General features: G+C 44.5%; 1 protein-coding gene across 6 annotated transcripts in view; it reads left to right on the top strand.

The window, feature by feature from the left end:
* Positions 1-12470, top strand: part of LOC102153469 — a 30360-nt gene extending 17890 nt beyond the window's left edge. For 5 of the 6 annotated variants that reach the window (XM_038565408.1, XM_038565407.1, XM_038565411.1 and 2 more), the window contains 9 exons: positions 2211-2345; positions 3863-3924; positions 4422-4446; positions 6326-6396; positions 6821-6899; positions 8019-8072; positions 9241-9382; positions 9564-9645; positions 10845-12470. In XM_038565408.1, the coding sequence (XP_038421336.1) occupies positions 2211-2345; positions 3863-3924; positions 4422-4446; positions 6326-6396; positions 6821-6899; positions 8019-8047 (401 nt within the window). In that variant the 3' untranslated portion in view covers positions 8048-8072; positions 9241-9382; positions 9564-9645; positions 10845-12470. Of the gene's footprint in view, positions 1-812; positions 945-2210; positions 2346-3862; positions 3925-4421; positions 4447-6325; positions 6397-6820; positions 6900-8018; positions 8073-9240; positions 9383-9563; positions 9646-10844 lie in introns of all 6 variants that reach the window. The other variant, XM_038565409.1, reaches the window with a different exon arrangement.
* Positions 12471-19995: the final 7525 nt, after the last annotated feature.

The following is a 19995-nucleotide window of genomic DNA, read 5'->3' as shown; positions in this document are numbered from 1 at the left end:
CTTCTCATCGTCTGATTGTATAGAGGGTTATGTAAAGATATTGTATAAACTTCCGTGTTACGGGCCTATTGTCCTTCTCTCAAGCTGCCTGCCTTAATACCATCCTAAATTTAGGACAATGTGTGATTTCCACATGCCAGTTTTGTATATATTTGCATCGAGAAAACACACAGAAACACACCCACACTGCTTTCAATGGGTCGGGAGAGTGTTGGTGCCATTTCAGCAAGAGTCACTCCATTTGGAGAATACCAGGAGAATTCCCACTCAAGTTTTCCTCAATATAGACGTCAGAATCTGAGGGCATATATTCCCAGTCTAAATCCAGAGATTTTTCTATAGAATGAAACGGAATTCTTTTTTTTTAACAATAAATTTATTTTTTATTGGTGTTCAATTTGCCAACATACAGAATAACACCCAGTGCTCATCCTGTCAAGTGCCCCCCTCAGTGCCCATCAACCATTCACCCCCACCCTCCGCCCTCCTCCCCTTCCACCACCCCTAGTTCGTTTCCCAGAGTTAGGAGTCTTCATGTTCTGTCTCCCTTTTGGATATTTCCTACCCATTTCTTCTCCCTTCCCTTCTAGTCCCTTTCACTATTTTTTATATTCCCCAAATGAATGAGACCATATAATGTTTGTCCTTCTCCGATTGACTTATTTCACTCAGCATAATACCCTCCAGGTCCCTCCACGTCGAAGCAAATGGTGGGTATTTGTCATTTCTAATGGCTGAGTAATATTTCATTGTATACATAAACCACTTCTTCTTTATCCATATTTCGATGGACACCGAGGCTCCTTCCACAGTTTGGCTATTGTGGACATTGCTGCTAGAAACATCAGGGTGCAGGTGTCCCAGCGTGAAACGGAATTCTTACAGGAGTTTTCTGGGTCAAAGTGCACACGTTCACTGGCTTTGGAGTGATACCTGGGACTGGGGTAAGATGGGACTGCGTCATTTGTGGCCACAGTGAAATGGATATTTGCAACTGAGGGATGGAGGGTTTGGCCAACGTTCTCAAGAGAGTCTTAGACTGGGATCTCCACCCTGTCCCCTGCCACCATGGTGTCTAGAGAGGGTGATGGATACTGAGAGTGGGGATGGATATGTAGGAGGTCAGAAAGAGCAACCAAGCCCACTCTCAGCCTGTCCTTAGTCCATGCCCCTCAGACCTTTGCCAGGTAAATAGCAAGTCACTGAGAGTCACAGAATTCACTCATTCAACCATTCTGGGGTGGGATGGATTCATAGAGCTATCAGCTGAATTCAGTCTTGGCTTTTTCTCTAGTCAAACACTTCTTCCAGGGCATCCATTCTCTCCCATAGAAACTCTGGGCAAGAAGATTTGGGACATGGAGGAGAGTCATGATTCAGGGGCCCCAGGCATTTTCTCAGGGTCCTCAGGTTGGTCTCAGGTGGCCAGTGATCTCTATACCCTGAACCTAACTACCTTGGTGCCCCAGATCCGTCATTCACCAGTGTGGCAAGTCTGGACATGTTACTCCATCTCCTTAAATTTTAATCTCCCTCAATTTCAGTAATTCTACGTAATTTCCCACAGCTTCACTGTAGGACATGAGTGACGATCCCTGCTTGCCAAGCCCTAAGAAGGCTGGTGTCAGATCACAGCAGATGTTAATAACGTATTCTCCGTGATTTGGACACATCAGTCTCACGTCAAGGCTGAGGACTAAGCCTCCATCCTCCGTTACTGTGGAGACATTCAATTCCCCTCTCTGGATTCACTCATTACCAAGTGTCCAGCTCATTCTCTACTCATTCAAAATCTGAACGCTTATGGAGCAATAGTGAAGCACCAGTCCTTGCCTTTCCTTTCAGTTTTATTGGTGGTCAACCAAATCTCCCCTCGTTTCCACATTCCAGAATAGGGAACGGAGGTGCAGAGGGCTCCCCACCACTCTCTGGGGTACATGGTCGTCCTAACTAGGACTCCCGTCCTAGGTCGTCAGTTTTGCTCCCTGTGCCATGTGGCATCTCTCTAATAACTCAGCCAAAGTCATGTGATTGCCCACAAAACTTGTCTGTGGGGGTTGTAAGTGCACACCAACTGTAGCAACTTCCTGCCTCCAACTTTGATCCAGAGGGCTCAAGCTGAACAGCTGAACAGACTGAACCGTGCAATTCCCTATGGTTTTCTGCCTGCAAGTGGCCAACAATTTTCTCCCTTCTGGCCCAATTTCCAGAATTTTGCTCGGACTGCAGAAGAGGAAACGTGCTGGACACACCAAGAACATCACCTTCTGTCCTCAAAAGGCAGACCAGGCAAGGCCGCTTCTGGCCCCGCAATAGGGTCAATCCTGCAGCGGACACAGAGGAAGGTATTGTGGAAATTTCCTCATTAAGTCAATCCAGAGTACTCTCTTTCATTAAGGACTATATGCTTATGAGATAGCAAAAACATAATGTGACGGTCCTTTTTGTTGTTGTTATTTCCTCTGTACAAATTTAAATTCACTAAGTCAACTGGTGGTAGGAGAAGGGTCCGGATGCATTTCTAACTCAAAAGTGGGCTCACTCTACTAGTAAACAACTTCTCTAGTGCATCTTTAGACCTTAGCTGATTTTGGAATATTGGGAGGTCTAAAGCTCTCCCTGGACCACTGCTTCTAAACTTTTCAAACCAACTAACAGCTAGGATTCAGGGCAGGTTAAGGTACACATAAAGGTTGGACAGATAATGCAGAAAATCTCCATAAGCTACACCTCCACTTTCCCCTAAGGGATAGCTTCTTACATGAGTGTGGGACATTTCTTTCAATCAGAGAAACTACACCCATATATTTTTAAATGCAAAGTGCTGAATTTACACTAAAACTCATGCTTTGTGAGTTGACATTCTAAGAGCTTTGACAATTGCATCATGTCAAGTGTCCCCCCTCTGGCAACGCACAGAATCTTTACACCTACGTCCACAGTAGCATGACGCACAATAGCTACAGGCGGACACTCCTGGAAAGGCCATCAACTGAAGAATTGATAAATAAAATGGCATATACGTGAGTGCGTGTGTCTGTGTGTTGCACACACAGTGTGAGATAGTAATCAAACATTCATACAATTGAATTCACAACATGCTACAACATGAATCGACCTTGAGAAATAAGATATTTTGGAGCTGCCAGCTGAGAAAATCCTATATTTTATGATTCCCCTGAAAGAACTCCACACAGCAGGCAATTTCTAGAGAAAGAAAGGGGAGGTTACAAGGGTTAAAGGCAGCGGGGTGGGGGCGAGAGGGCGGAGTTAGTTCTTCAAGGGTACAGAGGTATTTTTCGACTTGGTGAGAGTTTTGTGTGTAAATGGTAGTAATGGACACAAAGAACTCTGAATGTCATTATTACCACCGAGCGTGTACTTACACACGATGAGAAGCATAGACATTAGGTCAGTTACATCCCCCAAAACACAAGGAGTAATCCTATAGACTAGATGATGAATAGAGAAGCTGCCTTTGTGAACGCATAGAAGCCAGAGTAGTCCTATATTATGTGGAGAAGTGGAAATTTACCCTGGGCAGGGTGCTTCCCACGACCCTGTCACTGCAACAAGGTATGCACTTAGTGTTTGCCCTTCTTCACGTTGACTATTTCACACTGATTATGTCTCCTTAGCTAAAAAAGACATAGATTCTGTTTCCCACTTCTTTGCTGCTCCTCTCCTTTGCCTTCCGTCATCCACTAAGTAGGTGGGCCCAGGAGCAGCTCAGTCCTTCCTTGTTCACCAGTGAGTAACAAGCGCTGTAGCCCTGTGTCCACCTCAAGCAAAGCTCCTTGAGTAATTCCTGAGCAACACCAGCAATGCGCTGACAGGTATCTGTGCCTTCCCTGTCTTGCAGAGGGCCCACTGGAGGTTTCTCCTGATGGCGGGGCAGAGGAAGGGGCCCCATATCTCCCCAAGGTAAGATCAGCTTTCTTTTCCTGATGTAGAAATCTCTCTGTCTCTCTCTCTGTCCCTGTCTCTGTCTCTATCTATCTCTCTCCTCTCTCTTCTCGGGTAGTTTTCAAATCAATGCAGATTGTAGGACATCACAATGTACACAAGCAATGCTATGTGCAATTCCCTGTTTGGGGCCATGTCGAGTGAAAGTCTATAATCACCTGACAGCTGAAACAAGAGGCAAGAGAAATGACAGCATCAGTTACAACATGTAGAGTAGAGAGCATTCTCATCCACAGAACCTTTTCTTCCTTGAAAAGGAATTTTGTACTTGCTGATCAGAATGGACTGGACAGGTCTGCCAGGCAATGGTCAAGCCTCTTCCCTTGGGTGTCCTCTTTAAATTGGGGGAGCCATCGACTCAAACACTATATATGATCTGGTTTCCTGGACTCATCTTCAAAGCAGTGTATAGAAGGATATGACCCTCCTAATGTCTTCTTTTCTCTCAATCACAGGTGGATGCAGGAGGAAAGGAGAGCTGTACGTATCCTAGACTCAGGGCATTTTCACACAGAATCTAGGTGATGAAGAAGGTGGGGCTGCCCTGGCTGCTTTGGAGAACCACCAGTTTCCGGGTTTCCACTGGGAGGGGGATAGGAGAATCACGAGAGCAACGGCCTCTCCTGGGAAGAACTAGAACCATGTTCTATAGACTCCAGAGGAAGTAGTTTTTTCAATGAGGTTTATGTGTATGAGGTTTGGAGGGAGTTATGCATGAGTCTCTGTAACATGACTGTGAGAGGTGTCTGTGTGTGCGTGTGGTTGTGTGTGTGCATATTCCTTCTGGAGCTCTTTCTCACTTAAACAACAAACTGCAAGTGTTGAAGTTGTAAAGAAGGAAAAAAAAAAACCCTCCAAGGCACACTTTGCCTACATTGGCCCATTCCTCCTTCACAGCATTTGTGTCTGGAGGATTCTTCAAAATTACTTCACCTCACTAGATATAGAGCAGAGATGAATGGCCCAAGCCATTCCCTTCCTATGTGGAAAGGTCACCATGTGAACCAACGCCTATGTCCCAATGTTGGTGCCCTGGGCTACTGACCTGCCCTTATCTCTCAGCCCCTGGGTCATCAGAGAGCAAGGGAGTTCCAGCATCAGAGTCCATGACTGACAGTACCGGAGGCTACAGAGGTCCCACAGAGTGCCCAAAAGTCAAACGAGGCCTCAGTGGCCCCAGAAAGCAGGGGAGTTAGAGGGTACTTCACAGCTGCTTGGGCATAACATTGGTGTGTACTGCACCTAGAAGGCCCGCAGACTTCTGGTCAGCCCACAGATTCTCAGAGGGGAGAGGTCCCATGCAAGACAGTGCAGGAAACAGCAATCATTGCTGGAGTCCTTGATCAGACACGGCTGAAGCAGAGAAGCAGCAGACAGATATTTCAGTGTGTTTGATGACATTTTCATTAGGCATACAAGCGCTCAACTCCTGCAATCACACACCCAGGGGACAGTGGAAAAGAGGAACTCAACGGAAAACTTGGTCCTTAGCTTGGTGCTTAACACCCTTGTTTCAGTCTCCTGCACAGTCAGGCCAGAGACTGCAAGCACTCGCTGTGTGGTTCTTCTCGGCAATGACCCTCCCACTGGCTCCATGGCCCATGCCAGTATAATTACACCCAGACTCCATGGACCCCCACAGACACACACACACACACAGACACACACACACACACACACACACACACACACACACACACACACTGCATAGGAAAGGAAGACTGGAGGGAAAATTCCACTTGACAGATAATTACTACATTCTATTCCTGATACCAAAACTACATGTTACGGTAACTAACTTGAATATAAAGAAAAGGAAAATGGCTATTTTTAAATGTTAGGATGTCCATATTTCAAATCTTCTGTATGTGATTTTCTTTAGGATGATTGATCAGTGAACAACTACAATGGGATATTGGCCCAGGGTTGCTTTCAGCCTCCGAAAATGTTACAGAAGACATAATCAGTACAGTAGCAGACTGTGGGCATCCTGGGGGAAGAACTGGTTTGCAAAGAAGAGAGTGGCAATTTAGCTGAACCTCAAAGATACAGGAGGCATCAGGGACTCTGTCGTTACAACATAGCATATATGTTAGGGTATATGCTCTTTTAGACTGACTTCTTCCCACCGAATAGGATTCCTCTCACAAGGAAGTGAAAGGTCCCATTTCTCCTTTCTTTGCTCCTGCCCTCTCTGCCTCCCTTTGTCCACCAAGGAGGAGGGCCCCGCAGCAGCTCAATGCGTACTGATCACCACCCATGTGCGCACTCCCACAATGTAACCACATCCAGCAAAGCTCCCAGACTACTTTCTGAGCACCATCTCTGCGGCCCTAACAGTGCCTATGTATCCCCCTAGTTCCCACTGAGGACCTGATAGCCGATCTTCCTCCTGCCACCGAAGAGGAAGAAGCCCCAAAAGTCTCTGAGGTAAACTCTTTTGTCTAAGACAGACATTTTTTACTTTTTCAATAGAATGAAGCTGTGATTCTGAGCCAGGACATCTCAGATGATGTATCTAATTCTCTCAGTGTGGAGAGTTTCAAGGGAGAGTGTGTTACCAACTGATACCTGGTACAATAGGGTATTTGATGGATGACAAGATCACGGACAAACGGTATGGTAGGGAGCATTTTCCTCAGCAGAAATGTCCGTCCTTGAAAGTGAGTTATTGGTTTCCTGATCAAAATGGACCCACCAGATCTTGTATGAAATGCCTAAGCTTCTTCAATGTCCTCTGTGTGTTACTCTGGGGTCAAAGACTCCGCCACTGTTTCATTTACTTTCCAAAAGAGAGCAAAAGACCTGCGTAAATGCTGTATAGAGCGCTCCTACATTTTCTCTCTAATTGCAGGTGAATGCAGGCAGGAAGGAAAATGATCCTTTCTTTATCAAGATCCATTTTCCGTGTCAGAATATAAGGATGGAAGAAGGTGAGGACTTCTTGTATGCACAGCCACCTTAACACTAGGCTCAAGCTGAGTATGCATTTTGTGATGTATTGAGAGAAACAGTCCCCTAAGGAACATGTCCATGTTCTACACTTTCTGAGGTACTAGGTCTTTTAGGTGGTGTGGGTTGTGTGTGTGAGGGTTGGGGGTGGCTGTGTTTATCTCTGTGCTTTAACTTCCAATGCATGTGTGTGTGTGTGTGCATGTGTCTTTGTGGGTCTGTTTCCTCAGGACATATTTTCCAATAGCACAAGTCAAACTTCCCCCCCAAAAATGTCACCTTCACCACATTTACACTTCATATACCAGTGTTGCGTGCAATACCACATGCCTCCCTCTACACAGCGGTACCTTCAGTTTTGCTTAAAATTCTCTTTCCTCAGAAGGAGATCCTGCTGAGAGAATACCTCCAGCTCTTGCCTTCTATATGGAAACATAAAAGTAGCATTCCATACCCGCATCCCACTCCTGTGACTCTGGGCCTGGATCTGCAGTTGTCCCTCAGTTATGGGAGCATCAGTCATGTAACAAGTCCCTCATCCATTACATACCTGGAAATGCTTATCTATAAGGCCACACCGTGCCCCATATTTTAAGTGGCTTCAGTGGAAAAATAACCCAGGATACATAATATGCATTTAAGAACTCATTTTGGCATAGTCATTTGTGTGGAACACACACAGGAAGCACACATGCTCGTGGTCAGCCCACAGATCGTGAAAGGTATGGATGTAGGTTCCACCCTCCACCATGCAGGTCGACATCTGTCAGAGTTGGGGCAAATTCTCATGCATGATTGAAGCCTATGACAGCACCTCCCATTCCCTTCTCCCGACAGTGCTTGGCTATTAATCCTCTACTCTCTACTTCCATGACTGGACTACTAACATACTTTGTCGTCACCAAACACATGGTATTTGTGTTTCTGTGATTGGCTTATTACACTTACAATAATGCTCTCTAGCTTCGAGTCAGTAAGGATCTGAGAATCCACTAGAAAGATCCAGGAGATAGTTGATGACTGACCACACCCTCAATGAAAGTAGGAGGAGTGGCTGGTCCCCTACTAACAACAATATTGCTAACGCTGTTTTTCCCTAGATTTGTGTGTGGAGAACCTTGAGGATTGAAGGAATGAGATGGGAAAATCTCCAGGTAGGAAACAATGCTGAGTAAACCAAATGGGAGAGATTCCCTGGGAGGAGTTGTGTTGGAACTGCTCATTTGGAGACTGAACAAGTTGCATATGAATCAGGAAAGAAAATGAGTTATGTGTAGGAATCAGATTCGTCTACTTTATAACATAAATAGTAGTGACATAATAGTGACATAATAGTAGAAAACATGAGTTCAGTGTGCGGGGTTTGTGAACATCTGTTCTCACTTTCTAAAAAGTACCTTTCCCTACACTTTCCCCTCTTTGCCAAAATCAAATGTCCAATCTCGGTTCTGTCTCGTTGAGATCACTTTGGAATCATGCATGAAAGAGTTAGGATCTTTCTTCTCATTGACCTATGGGGCACATAATCTGCAGGGACACAGGAACTCGCTCCCAGATACATGAGCCTGGAGACCTGTAGGCTGTGCCAGGTGATGGGTAAGAAGTAAACTCTATTAACTGACAGGACATGTCACATCACCTTCATGTCTCTGTCCTCACCCTGGCTCCTCCATCAAGAGCACTCACACAGCTGGATTCGTTAAAGACTGTTTGCTGTGGGGCTCTGCACGTGCTCCATTCTACTTTGGGCCTTGCCACCCTCAACACATGCTGTCATTTCCTCAAGCTTCTCCAGAACATCCATCCTCATCCTCTCTTTCCAATGTCCAGGGTAAACACTGGCACATAGTAGCATGTGTTCATGTGGCCATACTCTTCACATCTCCAAGGACCTCACTTAAAGACTAAGGTGTATTGGACAAGTTACTGTCCCGTAGTTTTCTCTCATTCTCTCTAAATCTTCACAAGATAATGGGATGGAAGTGTAGGTTGGAGGACAGAGGTCAAGTTCCTCAATACATAGGAGAAAGACCCAGGATGGGAAGGACTTGAGGAAGGGATAGATCATCTGGAATTCAGGGCACCTTAACTCTGGAGAAGTGGGGTCTAGGATATCACTGCCTATTGCTTTGCACTTTCCTTTCCCCCATTCACCCTGAAATCATTGCTGTGCTGTCCACCTGAACAAGTCTGTGCATTCAAAGGTTCCAAGGAATGAAGAAGTATGGTGCCTCTAATGTATTTGCTCCTTCATCCTTTTTCACTTCCTCTCTTTGTCCCCATAGATCCTCTGTATACCGCTTATCCATTTTCTCTTTCTAGGACTCTGGCCCTGTAGATCCTGGTATCATCCAGGCACTGGAAGCCTTGCCTCATCAGGGTCTAGGAAATCTCTGCAGCCACTCTCATCCCCTTCCTTAGCACTGCCCAGCACCTGACCCTGGGCCTGCACCACTGATTCATGGTGAGTGATCTGTCCTGAATGGCCCAGCAGGGAGCCAGGCTGTGAGTCAAAAAGCCAGCCTTTGGCTTTTTGTCTGGCTCTGCCCTAGACTCCCTGCACACGGTCTAGTTCTACCCTAGGTGACTCTGGTCATACTTGAAATCTTCCCTTCCTTTCAGCTGTCAAACCTTCTCCATTACAGGACCCAGGAGAAAGAGCAGAGGATGCAGTTTCTCAGCAGGAACACAAAGCCGTGTAAATGCGCAGTGCCTGCCACGAAAAGGGTAAGGGAAAGAAGTACACGTGTTGCTCATCACTCCCTCAACTTTCTTGGTGGGTCTGCAGCTTGATCAGCCAAAATGCCTAGGTAGCTGCTCTTGCCTAGGTTCAAAAAATAAGAGGATGGCCGACATCTATGCAGGCCACTGGAGGATGCCCTGAGCACATCCCCCAGGGACCCAGTAGCTACTCCCAGCATGCAGCAGAGCATGAAGTGAAATGTCCGCCAGCAGGCAGGGCTCTGGGTGCCTGAAGGTCACCATGGGCAGGCCTGGAGGAGGTGCTGTGCATTCTTTGCTCTCTGAAGAGCGCCCTTGATTCTGTTCTTCATCTCCCTCTGCAGGACACAACCCTGCCTTTGTAACAGGCTCCAAGTCAGCAGAGAGCTTGCTCTGTTAATCACTAGTTGTGAAGAGGCATTTGGGGGTGGCACTGTGCTCCCCCTATTCGGGCATCTATTAAATGAGAGAAGGCACAGGGCATTCCAGTGCTCATGCAAGCACGACTGCTCACCTCTCGCAGATGTGCATCCCTCTGGCACATGGTAGGCCCTGGTATCAAGGTGGGGTAACGATGCAATCCCCATCTGGCTGGCAGCTTCCCATTTCCTTGGGTTTCTTGACCCTAATGGACCCTTCTGGGACATAGGGGCAAGCTTCATGGCAATAGTTTTCCACGTGACCTTGGAGCTTCCATAGATTCTGTCCCAGTTGGCAGACAAAGCCATCAGGGAAAGCAGAGCCCTGTGCTCCCACTCAGACATGTCTTGCAGCTCAGTGTGTATATTCTGCAAACTCATTCCCTATGTGCTACAGCAGCCTGGCGTACTGCTATGCCATGCACCACAGGCAGATGTGCCCAAGGTTCATCCAGAAAGAAACTCACTTGAGTGAGTTTGAGTGAGTTCACTTGAGTGCTCTCAGAGAGATTGGGCAAGTGACTGGCAAGCAACAGAAGCACCCTGCACCGACAGGGAGGCGGGCTCTTAGGGAAGGGCCCCGATGGCATCGCTAATATAGCCTTCATTCAGGCCCCAGGGGATGGATGCAGTTTCTCTTCCTTCGTGTCAGGCTTGGGTTCTGCAAAGAAACTTCCATCCCAAGAGTTCAGAAAACCAACCTAAGAGAAATCCTAGAACTCCTATAAAAGCTGTAGCAAACAAAGTGCCATAATCTTGTACAACAGCATGTCCTGTTTCTCACAGGTGCAGAGGAGGAACTTCTTGCCATCTCCCAGACCTCAGGGCTCCAGAGGCCCTCATCGTAATGGACTGATGGGCCTTTGGTCTCCCGCTGCAGCACTGCTGGTTTCCCGTTTCCCAGGGGTCTTCCCATGAGGCAGAAACACACCTGCAGGTACTGCTCAGGTGCACTTGACACTTGCAGGCCTCAGGAACTGAAGACTTTTGCACTTCCAACCAGCAGACAAGACTCAGGAGCCCTGGAGACAAGACAGAGGGATCCTCTGAGATTGCCACACCCTTTGAGTTGGGTTAAGAGTCAGTACTAATGAACTAGCAACTGAGGAGGAAGCAGAACCCCAGGTCTCACCCAGTGCATTTCGGGGAGTCTGGAGGCCGGTGAGTGTCACATCTCTAACTACAGCACTATACAGCCTTCCAGTTCTTTCCCCCTGCCTACTGCAAGGTCTGCTCCTCCTCCAGCTATCTCTCCAATCCCAGAAGGAATGCACAGTGTGAGAGGTGCAAGAAGATGCAGGACTACCACGGCTCCATGACCACCCTAGAGTCCAATTGAGGGGCAGCATCTGTGCATCCTCTGTTTCAGAGGGCACACAGCTCACCTGGCCTCCTCTCCTCTCTGTCAGAACCCCTTTCAGTCACCTGTTCACCATCACTGTCCCCAGCCCTGTCCATCTGGCTGACTGAGCCCTGCTCACTGCCACATGTCACTTTGGTCAGCCTGACCTACTGGGTCCTCAAAGCACTGCCCCTGGCCCCTCCACCTCACCAGGCAGGGAGTCTGCATGAGACTCCCAACTCCTGACCGGCCAGCTCCAGAAGCAGCTGCAGTCCCTGTCCCCCTCCATATAGGACTCCGGCCCATCCTGGATTACCCTCTACTGGGTTTAGTGGGCAGGCCCTCTGTAACACAAGGCCTCAGTTATAGCTGAAGCAGATGCCAGTTGTACCTCCCTGCTGCTCCCAGCACCTCTGAAATAGAGCCCCCACCTGGGATGTATAGATTTTCCTGTCTTCACTTGTCAGGGCTCCCTTCCCACTGGGGTCCTAGTGACCCTCCCCACCACAGCCTCCCCATCACTGCTGCTGCCATGTCCAGCCCCTCCTTGAGCATACCTGAAGGACTGTCGGTCCCCAGCCAGCCCCTCACCCTGAGGTTAACGCCATAGACACCACTCTGTGGAGATGCACTACTGCCCTTCAACTCACATCTCCTGGGCCCTGCCCTCTCAGAGCTCCTGACTTATAGCAGAGGGCCCAGGACAACTGTCTGCCAGTATGCCTTTACTGGTGGGTGTTACCAGGTGTCTACTCCTAGAGCCCTATCTCTGTGATGAACACAGCAAGAGCATCCTTGTAAAGAGGATGGCAATCTCAACTCAAGGATACATATGCTTGTGTAGAGGAAACAAGGTCAGAGGAATTTTAAAAATTTTAAATTTGATGTAGTTAACATATAATGTATTATTAGTTTCAGGGGCAGAATTCAGTGATCAATAGGTTGAATGGAAAGGCCAGTGCTCATCAAGTCACAATCCCTCTTTAATGCCCATCCCTCAATTACCCCATTCCCCACCTACTTCCTGTCCATCAACTTGTTTCCTAGAATTAAAAGTCTCCTATATTTGCTTTTGTCTCTGTTCTTTTTCATTCTGTCTTCCCTTCCCCTGTGTTCATATGGTTTTCTTCTTAAATGTCACATATAACACAGACCATATGGTAGTTGAGTTTTGCTAAGGGTATATTCTATGAGTTTAGTAGACTTCCAATGTGTCATCTGATATGTGTGGAGTGTAGACATCATTAATCCTGTCATTGCAACAAAAGAAATGCCGAAGAAGCTGAAAATCAACAAATCCTCCCAAAATCCATCAGAGAACTGAGATCTCAGGCCAAACTGTCCCCAGAAAAACTGGAGAGACAAGTGAACACAGAAAAATATCCACACATAGAGCCCTCCAGGCTTCTCTGTGGACCAGGGGACCCAACTCCAGCTCCCTCTGCTATTCTCTTACCTAATGGGAACAAAGTCTTGGAAGCACTTAAAGCCACTTCCCAGGGACACATGTTCGCTAAACCATGAGAGCTACTCATACCACTACACAAGGCTTCCCGTTCCAAACACATTTCTGCTGCATGAAAGGGCACCTGATAACTGGGTGATGGTCACTACAGAGGGTGCTTGATGGAAAGAACACTGGGTGTGATAATGTATTTTGGCAAATGGAATTTAAATAAAACATTCTCTTTTTTTCGTTCTATGAACTGGAATCATAGCAATTTGTTTTAACAGATGTCATAAAATCAGCATTACCATATATACAAAGGACAAGCCACCAGTTTGGCATACAAAAATGCCATATATTGAAATCGGGTTCATTGGAAAAATTCGGGACTTGCTAAGACACCATGTACAACAGAGAGAGCAAGCAAGAATGCTTTTTAGACATCCAGCTTTATAAACAGCAGCTTAATACCCCCCTTACAAAGTCAATTATTTGGCAACATTTGAACAATATTTTCTACACAGCCCAGCAGGTCATTTATCTGTAGGGCTATGTGGCCCTTTCAAAGAAAGGCTCCTAAAATAAAGCATCCACATAATTGTAAATGAAGCATGTTGAGGACTTGAGTTAGCCTGTAGAGCAGCATTAATCTAGCCATCGGACTGTAGTATTAGCTATCCAGAGGGCCGGGGAACCCACCAGTGGGGCTGGAAGAAATGGCAGGAACCCTGTTCAGCAGCTGCATGGCTTGTGTTGGGGAGGTTGCACCCACCCCAAGCTGAAACCAGCCTCCCCACCTGCAACTGTCAAGTGAGGCAAACAGGAATAAAGAGAATAGAAGAAATGACAACAACCAGGATGGAAAAACGAAATGTTCTGGAATGAGTCTTCCAATAGTATCGACCTACTCAGTCAGGAAACATCCACAGGCAGGGGCACTGCTCTCACCGCTAAGAGGGTGGTATTAGTTTGTAACCACTCAGCAACCAACTCTAGAGCGTCTAGTGTGCAGACAACGCCGGGGGCCCTCTTTGCATCCTCTCATCAGCTGAGCCCATTCCCTATGTCTTCAACGGAAACATCTGGAATGGAATTTTCCCCTTTGTAACTAGAAGACCACCCTTTCTCTATTTTGTCTACCTCCATCCTCGTCTCCTCTGGCAGTCACCAGATTGTTCTCTGTATCTATGAATCTGCTTCTGTTTTGTTTTTTAAATCCTACATGTACTGAAATCAATCATATGGTATTTATCTTTCTCTCAAGTATTACACTTAGCCTAATACCCTCTAGATACACCTATTTGTCACAACTGGCAAGGTTTCATTCTTTATAAATGTAATTTTCAAATGAATATATACAATATATATTTTACATCTTTTTATCCATTCAGCTATGATGGAAAACTGGATTGCCTCCATAATTGGCTGCTGTATTTATAGCTCCAATAATATTGAGTCTGCATATATCTTTTTGAATTAGTGCTTCTGTTTTTTTTTTATTTAAACTCAATTTGAGGGGATCCCTAGGTGGCTCAGAGGTTTAGCGCCTGCCTTTGGGCACAGGGTGCGATCCTGGAGTCCCGGGATCGAGTCCCGCGTTGGGCTCCCAGCATGGAGCCTGCTTCTCCCTCTGCCTATGTCTCTGCCTCTTTCTCTCTCTCTCTGTGTCTATCATGAATTAATAAATAAACAAAAATAAATAAAAATAAATTCCATTTGATTAATATATAATGTATTATTACTTTCAGAGGCAGGATTTAGTGATTCACCAGATGCACATAACACCCAGTGCTCATGACATCAAGTGCCCTCCTTAACGCCCATCACCCAGTTACCTCATCCACCCACCCATCTCCCCTCAAGTAATCCTCAGTTTGTTTCCTATAGAGTCTCTTACTGTTTGTCTCCCTCTCCATTTTCATCTGATTTTTTCTTCCCTTCCCCAATGTTCATGTGTTTTGTTTCTTAAATTCCACATATAAGTGGAAGAAAATAATTTGTCTTTCTCTGACTGACTTATTTCACTCATAATAATACCCTCCACTTTGATGCATGTAGTTACAAATGCCAAAATTTCATTTTCTGATGACTAATATTTATATACTATAAATATAAATAATAATTTGTATATAATATGTATATCACATCTTTATCCTTTCATCTGTTGATGGACATCTAGGCTCTTTCCATATTTTTCCTGTTGTTGATAATGCTGCTATAACCCTTGGTGTGCATGTGCCCCTTCAAATTACTATGTTTATCCTTTGGATAAATACCTAGTACTGCGACCCATCAATTGCCCTGCTGGGGATTTACCCCAATGATACAGATGCAGTGAAACGCCAGGACACCTGCACCCCGATGTTTCTAGCAGCAATGTCCACAATAGCCAAACTGTGGAAGGAGCCTCGGTGTCCATCGAAAGATGAATGGATAAAGAAGATGTGGTTTATGTATACAATGGAATATTCCTCAGCCATTAGAGACGACAATTACCCACCATTTGCTTCAACATGGATGGAACTGGAGGGTATTATGCTGAGTGAAGTAAGTCAATCGGAGAAGGACAAACATATGTTCTCATTCATTTGGGGAATATAAATAATAATGAAAGGGAATAGAAGGGAAGGGAGAAGAAATAGGTAGGAAATATCTGAAAGGGAGACAGAACATAAAGACTCCTGACTCTGGCAAACGAACTAGGGGTGGTGGAAGGGGAGGAGGGCGGGGGTTGGGGGTGAATGGGTGTCGGGACTGAGGGGGACACTTGACGGGATGAGCACAGGGTGTTATTATGTATGTTGGCAAATTGAACACCAATAAAAAATAAATTTATTATTTAAAAAAATCCAAAAAAAGAAGATGTGGTTTATGCATGCAATGCAGTATTACTCAGCCATTAGAAAAGACAAATACCCACCATTTGCTTCAACGTGGATGGAACTGGAGGGTATTATGCTGAGTGAAATAAGTCAATCAGAGAAGGACAAACATTATATGGTCTTATTCATTTGGGGAATATAAACAATAGTGAAAGGGAAGAAAGGGGAAAGGAGAAAAATGGGTGGGAAATATCAGAAATGGAGACAGAACATGAGAGACTCCTAACTCCCAACCCGAACTGTGCAGATCAGCGTCCCCTGCCCCAGGAGCATCCAGGCCATTGTGGACTGGGAGACTGGGGTAGTTACTGCTGCAGCTGACTCCAAAGCTGGAGACCTGTCTTCCACCAGTGTTGTTGTCCCTCCTGGTGTCATGTCACCTTGTGCCTGGGAGGGGCGGGGCCCCCAGGAAACAGAGGCCTCACAGGAGAAACAGCTTCCACTGAGCTGTTCACCCAACGGGGGGGGGCAGGCATCTCCCCAGATGCACACACACCTGAGAATCAGCACAGCAGCCCCTCCTGCAGAAGACAAGCTGGAGGGACAGGGAAGGAGCAAGTTCTTGACCAGGTAGCACTGGAAAGCTCCAGAAGTCAAGGAATTTATAGTATATAGAGCTAGAGAATACCCCTCTTTTTTTTTTTTTTCCTTTTTACCTTTTTTTCAGTACAATTTGTTTTTATATCCAACTAAAAATTTCCAACTTCTTTTCTCTTTTCCCGCCTTAACTACATTTTACTACTTTTTCATTTTTAGGTTTCTTCCTTTTTGACTTTCATATTTCTATAGTTACAGGTCTAAGATATATTTTCCTTTTCTAGATTCCCTTCAAAATTACTCAACTTAATTTTGGGAGATATACGAGATATGTTTTTGTTTTCTTTTGTTTTGTCTTTTTTGTTTTCTCTGTCTCATTTGGTTCTACAATGGTGGGAGTTAATACCTTCTATGACCAGCATGCACCTAAAACCAAGTGGTATACCGTCTAGTTCATTTTGTGATATTATATTCTCTCTTCATTTCCATTCTACCACCCACTTTTATCTCCTTTGTGTTATGGTGGTCAATATTGGGGCTCTCTACAAGTATTTCTGGTTTATATAAAGTTGGTACTGAGCATCTTCTAACATACAGAACTTAATACACTCAGAACCAAGAGGATCATCCTCTAGGATCCCTCAGGTAGTGCTCATTCTCCCTCCACTAAAACTTCATCATCACAACCATCTCTCAGTCTCCCTGGTTTTTTTCCTCTCCTTTTCTTTTCTTTCTTTTTTCCCAATTTACTTTTGCTCTTTTGCTCTTTTTTCTCTCTTTTTTTTTTTCTACTTCTCTGGGATTCTTGGCCTTTTATTTTTAACTACTTTGTTTTAAAATTTGTTTTTCACAGAACATGAAAGACTCCTAACTCTGGGAAATGAACTAGGGGTGGTGGAAGGGGAGGTGGGAGGGAGGTGGGGGTGACTGGGTGACAGGCATTGAGGTGGGCACTTGACGGGATGAGCACTGGGTGCTATTCTATATGTTGGCAAATTGAACACCAATAAAAATAAATTTATACAAATAAATAAATAAATAAAATTTATTTTTCACTTTAGTGGTCCTTTTGTTTTATTCAACTCTGATCTTTGTTTTCAATTTCTGGTCTCTGAACTCATCAGAATAATCTAGGGTGAAATTTACTTAGGTCATGGCTTATATTCTTGACTCAGCCCAGTCATACAGCCACTCTGCATGGCACAAAATGACTAGAAGGAAGAACTCACCACAAAAGAAAGAATCAGAAACGGTACTCTTTGCCACAGAGTTACAGAATTTGGATTATAATTCATTGTCAGACAGCCAATTCAGAAGCACTATTATAAAGCTACTGGTGGCTCAGGAAAAAAGCATAAAGGAATCAAGAGACTTCATGACGGCAGAATTTAGATCTAATCAAGCCAAAATTAAAAATAAATTAAATGAGATGCAATCCAAACTGGAAGTCCTAACACAAGGGTTAATGAGGTGGAAGAAAGAGTGAGCAACATAGAAGACAACTTGATGGCAAGGAAGGAAGTTAAGGAAAAAAGAGAAAAACAATTAAAAGACCATGAGTAAAAGTTAAGGGAAATAAATGACAGCCTCAGAAGGAAAAATCTACATTTAATTGGGGTTCCAGAGGGCGCCAGGAGGGACAAAGGACCAGAAAGCATATTTGAACAAATCATAGCTGAGAATTTCCCTAATTTGGGGAAGGAAACAGGCATTCAGATCCAGGAGCCAGAGAGGTCCCCCCCCACCAAAATCAATAAAAATCTTTCAACAACTTGACATTTAATAGTGAAACTAGCAAATTCCAAAGATAGAGAGAAAATCCTTAAAGCAACAAGAGACAAGATTTCTAACATATGGGAAGAAATATCAGATTAACAGCAGGCCTTTCCACAGAGACCTGGCAGGCCTGAAAGGGCTGGCAGGATATATTCAGGATCCTAAATGAGAAGAACAAGCAGACAAGAATACTATATCCATCAAGGCTCTCATTCAGAATAGAAGGAGAGATAGAGAGTTTCCAACATAGGCAGATGCTGAAAGAATGTGACCACCAAACCAACTCTGCAAGAAATATTAAGAGGGACCCTGTAAAAGAAAGAGGAAGCCCAAAGAAATAATCCATAAAACAGGGACTGAATAGGTATTACAATGACACTAAATTCATATGTTTCAATAGTTACTCTGAACGTTGAATGGGCTAAATGAACCCATCAAAAGATCTTTGCAGGGTTTCGGGCTGGATAAAAAAGGAAGACCCTTTTGCTGTCTACAAGAGATTCATTTTAGACCTAAGGTCCTCTCCAGCCTGAAAATGAAAGAGTGGAGAACCATTTACCATTCAAGTGGTCCTCAAGAGGAAGCTGGGGTAGCAATCCTCATATAATATAAATTAAAGTTTATCCAAAAGACTGTCATAAGAGATGAGGAGTGACACTATAGCATATTAAAGGGTCTATCCAACAAAAAGGCCTAACAGTCATGAGTATTTATGCCTTTAATGCAGGAGCTGCCAAGAATATCAATCCACTAATAACCAAAGTAAAGACAGACTTAGATAATAATACACTAATAGTAGGAGATTTCAACATGGCAGTTTCGGCAAATGACAGATATTCTAAGCACAACATCACCAAAGAAACAATAGCTTTAAATGATACACTGGACCAGATGGATTTCACAGATATATACAACTGAACGCAACTGAATACACATTCTTCTCAAGTGCACATGGAACTTTCCGCAGAATAGACCACATACTGGGTCACAAATCAGGTCTCAACCAATACCAAAATATTGGAATTGGCACCTGCATATTCAGACCACAATGCTTTGAAACTAGAACTCAATCACAAGAACAAATTTGCAAGAAACTCAAACAGGTGGAGGTTAAAGAGCATCCTGCTAAAAGATAAATGGGTCAATCAGGAAATTAGAGAAGAAATAAAAGATTTCTGGAAACTAGTGGAAGTGAAGATACAATCATTCAAAATCTTTGGGATTCAGCAAAAGCAGTCCTACGAGGGAAATACATTACAATACAAGCATCCCTCAAAAAATTGGAAGAAACTCAAATATACAATCTAACCTGGCACCTAAAGGAACTTGGAGAAAGAACAGTAAGTAAAACCTACACCAAGCAGAGGACAATGAAATAGCGACCAGAAGAACTGTAGAACAGATCAACAAAACCAGGATTTGGTTCTTTGAAAGAATTAATAAGAGAGATAAACATTAGCCAGCCTTATTAAAACGAAAAAAGACTCAAATTAATAAAATCATGAATAAAAGAAGAGAGGTCACAACCAATACCAAGGAAATACAAACGATTTTAAAAACATGTTATAAGCAGCTATATGTGATAAATTAGACAATCATAGAAGAAATATATGCATTTTTGGAAAACCACCAATTACCAAAACTGGAACAGGAAGAAATAGAAAACCTGAAGAGGCCAATAACCAGGGAGGAAATTGAATCCATCATCAAAAACCTCCCAAGACCAGGGCCAGATGGCTTCCCAGTGGAATTCTATTAAAGGTTTAAAGAAGAAACAATTCCACTTCTATTAAAGCTGTTCTGAAAGAAAAAAGGGACGGAATACTTCCAAACTCATTTTATGAAGCCAGCATCACCTTAATTCCATAACCAGACAGAAACCCCACCAAAGGAGAATTATAGAACAATATCCCTGATGAACACGATGCAAAAGTTCTCAAGAAGATACTAGCC

Source organism: Canis lupus, chromosome 20, assembly GCF_011100685.1.
Source record: "Canis lupus familiaris isolate Mischka breed German Shepherd chromosome 20, alternate assembly UU_Cfam_GSD_1.0, whole genome shotgun sequence".
NCBI classification, from domain to species: Eukaryota; Metazoa; Chordata; class Mammalia; order Carnivora; family Canidae; genus Canis; species Canis lupus.
The sequence above is the reverse complement of the archived record's forward strand: the minus strand, read 5'-3'. Positions and strand labels throughout refer to the sequence as shown.